This window comes from Chiroxiphia lanceolata, chromosome 14 (assembly GCF_009829145.1).
Source record: "Chiroxiphia lanceolata isolate bChiLan1 chromosome 14, bChiLan1.pri, whole genome shotgun sequence".
In the NCBI taxonomy this organism is placed as follows: domain Eukaryota; kingdom Metazoa; phylum Chordata; class Aves; order Passeriformes; family Pipridae; genus Chiroxiphia; species Chiroxiphia lanceolata.
Window position 1 is genome coordinate 3328803 of NC_045650.1, and position 12381 is coordinate 3341183.

The window sequence follows — 12381 nt, forward strand, 5'->3', positions numbered from 1 at the left end:
AACAGTCATCACAGTTTTGTTTCCTCCCTTCCCCACTATCTTTTCCAGCTGAAAGTCAGCAGGCAGAGGAGTGGCTGAGGGGCCACTGGCTCTGACCTACTCATGCACTGGGTAGGTGCTGTGGTGTAGGGTGCAGAGATAAGGTTTCCTTTGGGGGAAGCAGGGACCAGCTTTGAGACAAAGTCAGGATGTGGCTATTGGCCTCCTCCAGCCCCTCAGAGCTCACTTACAAGCATCACGTGCTCGGTGTAACTTTTCAGCCTCCTGTACTTGTTGGCCAGGTAATGGTGATGTTCTTTCTGTGCTCCCTGAAGACAGAGAATGTTGCTTGCAGGCACACACCAAACCACTCAGTCCTGGTGCAATGTGTTGTGTTTATGTTTTAATCAGGGCGTACTGTCAGTCCTTTGTTGACAGTAGACTCTCACAAAGCTGAACAACAGCCTTTCTCTTTTATGAAGATATGCACAACAGGATCAGCAACAGCTATAGGTCTTAGAAACTTGTTGCTGGAAATCCCATTAACTGGAAATTCCAGCCCATTGACTCTTCAGCCTCACCTTGAGTAGGTTGATAGGCTCCCTGTGTCTTTACTTTCAAGACTCCTGTTTCAAGTAGTGTTGCTTGACCTTGGCCATATAGTAGTCATGCTGCTTCCAAAGTCTCTGATGCTCTTTGCTAGTCCAGAACTACTGTTTCCTCTCAAAAGTGACGAGGAGGGATGATTAGGATTCAGTTAAGTGCTACCTGTTCTGGGGTGATTTATGCCCCCAAACTGCACAGCACATTTATCCTCAGCCTAATACCCTCATGAATGCAAGAGCGAGCCTTTCTTCTGGGTAAAAAGAATCAGCAGCCTGAATATCTGTTTCGTACTCCCTCCATATGTATAGGGAATGGGGATAACAAACTAACCTTTCTTCCAGAGGCTAACTGGATTTCACACAGTTTGGAAGCACCACTAATTCATCAGATATGTTAAAATTCAGCTTTAACATTCCTACTGGGTAGCTTGGCTATTGACCTTCCTCCCTCTTGCTTTTTGTTCTCTTCTGTTTCAAACTTACCCGTTTCCAGTGCTTAAATAAACAGGCACCCTTGTGCTGCTGTCCCTTGAGAGCAGCATTTCTTTGTGCATGAAGGCTTACAAGCTGCTGGGAACACACAGACATAAATATTTCTTGTTCCACTTAAATAAGCATCAGAAATGCTTATTCTAGAAATAATGCATATTGTTCAGGAGCTGGTGTCCCTACTCAGATTGAGTAACATTATAACTAAATAGTCCAAATTGGCATAAAGCACTTATGATCAACCTGCTTTGGTTTTCAGCCTAATTAAGAGGATCTGCATTTTTCATCAACAAAAAGGTGTAAAAATACTCTCTTGCATTTAAGAAAATTCTTGATCGTCCTGACTTGCTCAGGATTTTCTCTTGTGAAGGTGAAGAAGGAAGAAAAAAATCTCAACAGGAGAGTGGAGGTTGATTGTTTCAATCAAACTGTGTAGGTAGGCTTAAATGTTCTCTAAATGTTCCCTTAAATGTTCAGTAGTAGGCTTTAACGTTCTCTGTGAACACAAAAAAAAGTTGAGGTCTCTGAATAATGTTGTGAGGAATGGAAATCTCTCTGCATATTTCTACTGAGAGGTGAGATTATGGGCCCTGAAGCCCAAATGGTTTTCCCACCTTTCCCTGTGGTTCCCTGCAGACACAGAAGTGAGGGGACAGCACAACCATGGTCTGGCCAGGTTTCCACTCGGATGTCTGGTGACCCAGAGGAGCAGAGATGGAAGAGCAGGTGACAGAACACCCTTATTGCTGGGTAACTCAGACAAGGGCTCCCCAAAGTGCAGTTGCACATCCCTGTGTGGCACAGGCTGGACATGCAGGAATGCTCCTGATCCATTCTGGAACGTTGACATCTGTGCTTTTTGTGCTCATCTTCCTATTACTTGTCAACTTTAAGCAGTATTTTTTCGTGAAAGCGGATAAATAATTCTCGTTCTGTGAATGCGAATGTGGAATCTATTGAGTGGGTGTGTGCATACTTTAAAGAAATAATTGAATCCAAACATCTCTTATTTTTAAATCCAGGAAACCAGAATCTAATATAATGTAAATCAATTCAGTCTCTGCTTTGGGCTTGCAGTCTTCAGACTGTTAAAAAGAAAAATGTATTAAGTGCTGTGCATTCCAATATCAACATATTTATTTTCCATCATATCCCCTCAACCCTTCTGTCTTCTGAAATCTTTTTCTTTCTGGATGTGTTGTGAAGAGCTTAGTCCCCATGTTCATTAATTCCCATATTCACTCTGATGTGTGACCTTGCTGAATCTTCCCATGGACAGGTCTGTGTGTGTTTTGTTTCTGTACAGTGCTCTATTGATTGCAAACACTCAGCTGATACATCATAAAGCACAGTTGCCTTTGTGCTTTAGCATTTTGGCTCCTCAGACCTGAAATAAACATACCACTGCCAGTGTGGCTTGGAGTACAGGTGTTGGAGTATAAATAAGTCCATCAGATTTCTGGTTTGAATTAAAACAGAGTTTAAACAGATTTTAGATACATTCTCAGCTCAGTTAACCCTTGGTATCCATCCAGCTGCTGGCCTGACTTCCTCAACTTCATCTGGTACCTTGTGCTGAGAGAGAAAGGACAGGAGCAGGCATCTAAGATACATTAATTGTCTTTAGCTAACAGATGTGTTCAATTTTAAAGTAGTTATCAAAGCAACTTAGAAAAAAAATAAGAGTATGTCTTAATTCACTCCTGTTCCTACAGGCTTTATATTGTATGGCATATAAACTGTCTTCTGTGGTCTTTTTCAAAGCTACCTCTGAAGAGAGTTTTTCTGCTGTTCTGACCTCTGGAAGCCTACAAGCTGAAGAAGTATGATGATTTAAAGGATAGAAGTGGATATCTGTTTTCTTTGGCCATAACCATTACATTTGCAGAAACTTAGGGACTATAATGCTGTCATTATCACTTCCAGTCGTGCTGTCTAAATTCTTAAAGAGGGGAGATATTGCAGAGAGAACAGTGCCCAAAGTCATTAGGACTAAGGGAGAGAGCTAAAAACAGGATATATTTTCTGAACTGATAAAGACGTTTGTCTGAAAGGTGAAGAAGGCAGTTCTGTTCACTCTCCTGGGGATGCCCTTCTGCAGGTGGTGAAAGGGAACAAAAGGAGCTGGGTAATCCAAACACACATTCAAAGCACAGGAGGTTCTGCACTGGTGGGTGATTTAGGCTGAGGCTTAAGTCTTCAGGTTTTTTATTTCTAATTATTTTAATCATTTTATTTATTAACAAATTACAGTTTCTAAATAGGGCTGCTGCCTCATGGAGGATGGTAGAAACAGCCAGTTACTCAAAGCTGTGCTGGTGTAGATCCTGTGTGTTACTGCTCCTCTTCCAGGTGAACTCAGAATATCACAGGTATTTCAGCACACTGTGAGCTGACATCCAGAGACACGTGTGAGGCGAACTCCATTTTGTCAAAATCCTGAAAAATGCTTAGTTCTGCAAGTGCTGTATTAAAATGAAGAAGGCGGCTCAGCAGCTCTCACAAGGCTGTACTTTCCTTTCTGCAATTAAAACTGCTGCAGCAGACACTAATGGACTGTCACTGCAGAAATCCCCTCTTGGAAATCTGAGCTATAGTGTCCTCTCAGGGAAGGTTTTTCTAATATGAGCAAAGAAGGATTTCATTTAACAAGGAAAGAAACCACACTTAATGAAAACCTAAGGAATTGCAAAGAGTTTTGTACTCCCTCAAATCTCTGTTAATCTCTACCAACTTCTATTTATTCTGTGATGTATATTATAAAGTTTAGTAAGAAGATCAAACCTCGGCACAAAGAAAAATGTTATCATCAACTCTATTAGAAATAATGACTTAGTAAGAAATAAATTTGTGCCTCATCGACTGGAGTGTGAAGAAATAATTTCCTTCATTGGTATTGCTTAAACTACAGGAATTGGAGTGCAAACATTTCATGTAGGATGATCCTTTCTAAATCAATATTGTCCTTTGAATCCCGAGTTTCAAATTAAATATTACCCTCCTTTAAACAAAGGCCCGCTTGAAAATCAATGCTATTTATTTTGTCCACTGTAGTGTTATACACAAATTTATTTTTTGTTATAAATAAAAAAAAGCCCGTGGACTTGAAAATGGATAAAGAAAAAAAATCTTCCTATTTTGCTGATTTCTGGTGTCGTTGCTAAGGGTGCATGATAACAGTCACCAGAAAATTCACCATTTTCAGGTAATAGAACTGGTCCTTGCACTAGCTGGCTACTATCAGGTTTTGTCTTGTGCTTTAATAAATTTATAGCTAAAAGTAAAATGCAGCACTTTAAAACAATGATTTTCAGGTCATCATCTGGGGTAAATCTTTTATTGATGTGAACTTTCTTTCAGGGTTTTCGTGGTGTTCCAGGTGAATTATTTGATATAATTAGAATAGTAGATTAGAGTAAGCTAAAGCAGAATATAGACTTTCAAAAAGTCCACACTGCCTGGGGGAGAGACTTGTACTATTTTTATTTATTTATGAATAATGAACAGAAAATATGAGAAAAAAGACTTCTGACGAGTGGAGAGAAGACCTATAATGTCATTCAGGAGTCACTTAAAACCTCTACAAAAATTAATGCAGGTAGAGGTTTGGCCTTGCTCGTCAAGAACAACCCTTAAATATTCCATACTGGCTAATAAGGTCTCAAACCTGTTATCCCATCAGAGCAGCCCATGGTCCCAGTTCTTGACTCTATGACCTTCAGGGATGAACTCATCTAGGCCCTTCTCGTGGTGGTTTTTCTTTCCAGTGCATCCCTTAGAGGGTCTGGCTCTGCTGCTGTCAGATCCAGCAGTTAAGTCACATGTTTTCACGAAGAAAGTTTACTCCAGCAACTTCCTGTGGACAACAATCCATGTGGGACATGTTTCAGGGGCATACAGCCATGATCAAGGATTGGGATTTAATAAACAAAAGGTAAACAGAAAATACCACACACGTGGTGAACATGTGCAACACAGCATGATATGTGCAGTTATTTCTGAATTTTGCGATGTTTTGCACTATTTAAGGAAAGTGGAGTTGGGTTTTGGCTGTCTTTTCTACTATGTTGTGGTGAGTTCTTAATAGTGGAAGTTACAGCAGGAAAGAAAAGAGGAACAAATAAAGTAAATACAGAAGTTATTGTTTCCTGAGTATTAGGAGCTCAACAAGGAGATTATCTAACTCATTACCAGCCTCCAGTGCTCATCTAACCAGCTGTTGATGACTATAAAACACACCTGCTACCTGAAAGAACAGCAGCAAAATTAATTGCAAGTATCCCTGCTTGATATGCAATCAGTTTTCTGTCCTTGTGCATGTTGGGAGTTTTCCATTGTGTTTGGAGCCTTGAACTGAAGGTTTTTGTGATGGCCTGGACTTTCTTTTTGCTTGTGGTGGTTGTGGGGAGGCAAGGACAAAATGCACATTTCAGCTTATGACCTGGAGACAAAAAAAAGCAAAGTACCTCTGGGTACTTTCTGATTTCATGTAAAAGGTTGGAAAATGTTTGAATCCTTGTGCTGTGATTCAGCTTTGCACTGTGTTTAACTGAGCAGCGAGTAGTTCCTGGACTGAAGGGTGAGCTTAGGAATCCTGAGTCTTTTCTTTGGGTAACTACAGTGCTTAGCATTCAGATGGGAACTTGTGTATTGAGCCAAACCCAATTATTTGCAAATGAATTAGTGCCACGAATCCTCGGGGGGAGGACTGTAACAACAAGTGCTGGTTTAAAATGTCATCTTTTCTTTGGGAGAATTCTCTTTAGATTTATTATTAACCATTTCCAATCTAATTTGAGGCAAACAGAAATAGGAATTCACTGAGGTTAGCAAAGAAAATCCTAACTTTGATCAAAGCCATAGCAGATTTCAGCTTGCTCCATTTTGAAAATCGTGGCGATGTGAAAAGCAAGCTTTTCACTAATATTTGGCATTGTAACCAGTGCTGGCACTCGTAGGCAGTGCTTTAATTATACATTACATTAACCAGTGTGAAATACTGAGCCTTATTAAGATAGCCAAAAGCCTTCTTTATAGTTGATTTATTAGAGCTTGAAATTAACTTTTCACAGTCCAGCTCGAAGAGATCAGTAGATATGGAAATTGAACTGCCTGCAGTAAGTTTCCCCAGTTATCTCCAGTGCTCTCTCCAGTCCCTTGCAGTGCATCCACCCCCTGTAGAGACCCCAGACATGGCAAAATACTGGACATCAGCATCAGCTCTCACCCTCATACCTCCATTATAAATGTCAGTGCCAATCTTGTGGTCCTGTGAAATGGTTTCCTGAAGAAATGGCACTTAAAAAAAACACGTTAGGCTCTGCCAGGTGTTCAGATGTGTGGCTGGGGTGTCGTACCAGGCTGGCTGATGCTGGAGATGTCCCACTCTGGTGTGTTTGCAGATGAACATTTTTGCTCCTCCTGACACGATACTTGGTCAGTGTATGGCTGGGATGTCAGGTATCGTTAAATATTGCTAAAACAAGTCTATCACCTGTAGAGCAGTAGAGAGAACTGCAGATCTCTGCCAGCTGAATGTGGGGATTAGCTCCCAGCATGATGGCATCTTACACTTTTGTCCTGCTGGAATGCTTCCCACAACCTGCCTGCATTTTCAGATTCCTGAACTCCCAGATATCAGTTCTCTGATTAAATCAGTGGATCTGAAGCTCCCACATCTCGTGCTTTGCTTCTATTTGATGTTGCGAGGCAAACCACAGTCTGGAGCTTCAGGTACTGCAAGATATAATTTCCTTGTATTTAGGATGGCAAAAAAGGAGAGCAAGGCACTCAGAGCCCCTGGCTGGTGTGACTGTGTCTTCTGTTTACCTCGAAGAGTCTTCTACATCCTGCTCCTGTGGTGTCCCCAGAGAGGAGTTGTAGTTTTAGGTGGCTGAAAGCTACTGCTTTTCCTTTTCCCACTGAGCTGTTCAAGGGCAAAGCTCCCACGCTTGGAGCTGCTGCAGCCTCCCCTCCCTGGTTCCTTGTGCCTTTCCTGCCCAATAACCACCTTCCCTACACCTCGGCCTTCCGTGGGATGAGCAGCTCTGCAGTGAGGGATGGTGCTTTAGCATCCTAGGTCTGGGTGGCCAAAGCAGGGAGAAGATGGCACAACACCTGGAGTAAATCCATGCATTTAAATGGTGGTTGTGTGGGAAAGATGTCTAGTCAAACTTTGGGTCCCTCCATCAATAGCACAGATAAACCTTTTGACTTTAAAATTTATCATCAGGATCGCTTAAGAGGAGTCACATCTGTGCAACTGTGCTGTGCCCAGTAGCTTTTTGCCTTCTTAATGGTTCTTTGAGTTTTCAGGGTCTGTTGGTACTAAAATACTTGCCAGCATGGGCAGTGGTGTCATAGCCTTGCCTGTGGATGTGGCAGGGAGGGAACCTCTGCTTCTTATTTTAGAAGTAGCTGTGTCATTCATTAGGGTGATCAGTGTATTCTGTCAGCTCCTGAATGGATGGGAAATGCCACTCCCCACAGAATGTGTAAGATAGTTGTTGGAGTTTTTTTCTCTCTCTTTTTTTTTTTAATTACACTGTTACACTTGACTTGCCCAGATGGGCACCAGCCTTATGGAGAGTAGGACCAAATCAGCACGGGGTGGGGGGGAAGAGCAGAGAGGCAGCGCCGTTCTGTTTAAATTAAAACTGAGCCACATCAGAATGTTGCCAATTAAAAATAAAATGAATGACTTTGCTCTCTCTGTAGGTGACCTGTCTCCATGATTTCTTTGGGGATGATGATGTGTTTATCGCCTGTGGTCCAGAAAAATTCCGCTATGCACAGGATGACTTTTCTCTGGATGAAAGCGGTAACATCAAACGCACGCTGTGGTTTTATTTGATTTCCATTCAGTTGCTTGTATCAGATAATAATGCTGCATGCTTCTATTCTGATTTTTGAGACCCAGTGCATGGAATTTAACATCCTTTTGTGATACTTATCCAGTCAGCAGATATTATAATCAGGCAAATACTGGCTGAGGTAGCCCAAGTCAGAATAAATTAACTCCCGCTCCATTTGACATTTACTACAATTGTATCCTTTTGATTTTCTCCAGTTACAGTTGGAGAGATACATTTTTTCCTGAGAACTAAACCTCCTTATGTAGACAAGTAAATTTTAAAAAAATGGGGAAAAGCGACAGTTAAAAAAAAAATAATCACACTTCCACTGCTTTCTTCTGCCGATTCAAAAAGCAGGGCAATAATTCCCTTTTGGAGGGGGACACAACTGTGACAGCACCATTATTTGTCCCTGTTACAAGTGCAAGCAGCGGTCTGTAATAATGTGAGTCTCTATGATCGATTAAGCCATGAAATCTTTAATTTCACAGAATATACAGAGCTTGTCTGTAGGACTTACCACCCACCCCACCTGGCAACTCTATCCACCAAGAGCACACGCTGCCTGCAGGTGCTAGTGAGTGCAATAAGAGGAAATTGATGTTATTTTGACCATCTAAACTCTAAAATGTGTCCTCCAAGCGTTTAGGTTCGTTTCCCAAAGCTCTAGGTATCCTGTATAAGGAACACAAGTTCCCTGCTGTCCAATCTGCTACAAACTGGCTTGGTATTGAGGACCAAAGAGAACTTTAGCTGTATGCCAGAAAGTCAAGCAGCCTCTAATCTTCAAACATTATGTTTTTGTGATTCCTTTGCAAGCCTGATTTTATTTAACGCTGGTGCTTCTGACCTGTGTACTCCAGATGAACCCATTTTGATGGTCTTGGGTAATTAAGAGAAAGTTTTCCAAGGTTCAGCTGAGACTTTGTAGGCAGAGAATAAAGCCTGTGTCAGGCTGGGGAAGCAATCTGTAACCTGAGCTTCATATTTTTTTTAACACTCAGCAGTTGAGTCAGCTCCAGCGGGAGTTCCGCGCTGTAAAACAGTTTGGATGCAATCCTAGCAGAACAACTTGATGGGAAGCCCAGCTCTCTGCCTACACTCCTGGTTACTACTCACTTTTCCATATTGGATTTCTCTCACATAAATAAGCCAAGCCTGCTGTTGGGAAGGCACCAAGTACCTGCAGCTCCCAGAGGAATTTTGAGGGGAGCAGGGGTGCCCTGCACCTCCCAGGAAGCAGATGAGGAGCTGTTAGCCAGCAGCTTTTTCCCGTTATACATCCATCATCCTTCCTTGTTACGAGTCAGATGCTGCAAGGAGAACTGCAAATCCTGAGGTTTTGCAGATGACTGTCACTTACTAAAATCTCCTCTGTCATGGGGAACTTTTTCTTGCCTGTTTGGATGACATGCACCAGGGTTGCCGGTTATTATGTTCGCTCTGGCAGGACATCAGGAAACAAAACGAGAAATAGCATAAGAGAGGATTATGTCATCTTTTTCCTCTTGACTGCCCACCACAGATTCCACCCTCTAATCCCTGCTGCTGAGCACCCTCCAGATGACATTGCTCTGTCCAATTTGTACCCACTGGTTTCAAGACCAGCCCATGGAAATGTCACACCCTGGTGATGTTTGGAGGCCTGTTTACAGCAACTTCAGCACAGTCAGGTCTCCACCTTCAGAGCCTTTTTTCCAGATGTGCAAATGCTCAGTGGTTGCTTTTGGTGTACTGACACTTGCCAAGGGCTGAGCTGGAGGAATTCCTCAGAGTCAGCCTTTTTGTGCTAGAAAATGCAAAGCTGGTTTTCTTTTCAAGGAATTACTCCCCTGGGAAAAAAAAATAAATTTGGAATCTCTCACAAGGACGTAATATGAAGCATTTTTACTTTTTATGTATATTTTTTTAGTGAGTAATTCAGGTGACTGAACACAGCTGCCTGACATCTTTTGAGTCCCCCTTGGTTTCTGGGATACCCATGTGATATAGGATTGACAGATTTGGTGCCTATGGTCAGGCAAGTGAGTTGTGCTCCAAGATCCAAATGTTGCAATGTTTTTTGTCAATATCCAAGAGCCTTGAAAAATATAACTTCTGCAGTGACTGAAGAGGATTTTTCCTCCTGTTTTGTCTCAGCTGGTTAACACAGTGGCTGGCTGTTTCCGATTGTCTCATGAAACACTGTATTCTTTAGGATCAAGGAGGGGTAGTCTACCTTCCATGCATCTCCCCATCCCCCAGCATTAGTACTGCTCTTCATGTATAAAAAATTTGGGCTATATTAGTGCTGGACCTCTACAAGCCTTTCTGTGACATCATATGTGAGAAGTCAGGTACTTTTGGGAAAAAACCAAAACAACACACGCACACAAATTTTTCTATCCCCGATTTACAATTTCCAAAACCGTTTATCAGGGGAGAAAATAAACTCATTGTAGGTTTAATTATTGCCATACAGTATCCCTGGAGCACAAGGCATCCTCTCCTCATATTCTTGTACTGCATGACCCGAGAGCAAACTCTCTTGCAAACCATCCGGAAGGAGAAGAGACGGACTCTTGAGTGTCTGAGAATGAGGAAAGCCTGGGGAAAAATTTAAGGCAACTGCATTTTCATAGATGTACTGATATATAATTAAATAACACATACATTTAGGTCAGACAGCTTGTTTTCAGTTGACCAGTTATTTATCTGGTATGTGCTGCCTTAGTTGATTCCCACTGGAGAATCCCGTCAAGAGGGTCCTCAGTGCAGAGCTGAGCTGAACTTTTCTATTAGAAACTGTCTGTATGAGGAACATGTAATTCACATCTGTAAAAAATGCACTTTTTACATCTTGGTGAGGACAAGCTGTTGTAGGAGATGAGGTGAGACCCGTTAGCATTTGACAAAAAGGAAATTCCCTTTTTATTGTCTTCTTCTTAACTGGGTTAAGTTAATAACTTGAGGGGTGGAAAGTTCTTTTTCTGTTAGCTTTCAATGTAAATAAACCCTGCTTTTGAAGATCTGGCATGCCTGAAATCCTGAGACACACAGGGGTTTGTTAGCATTTCAGTTCCTTTCTGCAGGACCCTGTAGATCATGTTTACATTTATCCCTCTTCCTGGCGTATTTATTTTTCAAGAAAACACAGTTGGGGTTCTCATCTGCTCATGTCTTCAAGTGCATAAATCTGCTGGGCTTGTTTATACAAACCTTTCTGAAAGGGATGACTGGCCAGGACAGAGGATGTATTTTGTAGAACCATTTTGTCTTCTTTCCTTTCTGCATCTGAAAAGCTCCAACTTGTTGAGACAGAAGAGGCTGTTTCAGGCTGGGTGAAAGTCTCCTGGGGCAGATGTCCAGTCTGCCACTTGGAGACTTTACACCATGCCATGAGCTGTTTCCTGGCTTTCTGCACCTGCATAAATTGCAGTCACCACTCCTCCTACTAAATCTTCATGGAAGGGTTGCAACAAATCAACTGGATTTTTTGGCCTGATTCATCGCTCAGTGTTGACTCATTGTGCTCACTAGTCAGTGAGAACTATGGCAAGGGCAAGGGCAGAAAATGTTTGCTAGGACACAGGTATGGAGACAGGCCCTGCTAGACCCAGCCTGGCACCTATGCTGTCTCAGCACCTCCTCTAGAGGAGCTGAGCCGTCCTCTTTTCCCTCCCCTTGAAAGGTCTCCTTTCTGCTCTAGAGAAAATGTGCTGATGTCAGCTTTTCCCCTTGCCCTCGATATTTGCCTTTCGGAGACGAAGCACTGAGCTGCCCAGGGGTGTTTCATACCCTGTGTCCATGGGCACAGGGCCATAACCACAGTTGCTGTGTGTTCCCCCAGAGTGCCGGGTGATGAAGGGGAGCCCTGCAGCTGCCACGGGCAGTAAGTCCTCTCCCACCCCTCAGAAGAGCTCGGCGAAGAGCCCAGCGCCCATGCGCCGCAGCAAGTCTCCAGCCGATTCAGGTAACCATCAAGATGGTGAGTGATTGTTTCTTGGTGTCTGAATATTGACTGTGCTTGAGGGAAAGACACATACTGTGTGTGTTTTGCATAGGAAACCCTGGTATTCTTTTGAAAACAAGAAGCTGGTGCTACAGGGGGCACTTAATAAATGTTGGAAAGGAATTCTCTGGTTGGTTAAGTGCAGTTGTGGCTTGAGGTTGTACCACCCACAGTCTCACAGCCTGCTTCCCTAACAATATTTTAGAAGAAGTTTCCACTTCACAGGCAGGAAATCAAGGCCCACAGTGCTCCCAAATGTCCCCTATAGATACAGACTGATTTAGAATAACCTTCTGTGCAAAGCTAGTGGTAATTATTGTACAGGTCAGAAGTGGCTTCTTCTAATAGTTATTAAAAGAAGACCAGTGATCTTGAAATTGGAGAACTGGTGACGGGTTTATTGATGTGATCCTGAGACAGTCACTCACTAATAAAAGAGAAGGAAAAATGGGAATTTGCTGCC

At 42.4% G+C, this 12381-nt stretch overlaps 1 protein-coding gene across 8 annotated transcripts in view; it reads left to right on the top strand.

Moving 5' to 3' along the window:
• The window catches only part of DCX (doublecortin), a 91753-nt gene that overhangs the window by 56753 nt on the left and 22619 nt on the right, over positions 1–12381 (top strand). For 4 of the 8 annotated variants that reach the window (XM_032701760.1, XM_032701763.1, XM_032701767.1 and 1 more), the window contains exons 4-5: positions 7791–7893; positions 11757–11894. In XM_032701760.1, the coding sequence (XP_032557651.1) occupies positions 7791–7893; positions 11757–11894 (241 nt within the window). The remainder of the gene's footprint in view (positions 1–7790; positions 7894–11756; positions 11895–12381) is intronic. The other 4 variants (XM_032701764.1, XM_032701765.1, XM_032701768.1 and 1 more) reach the window with 1 other exon arrangement.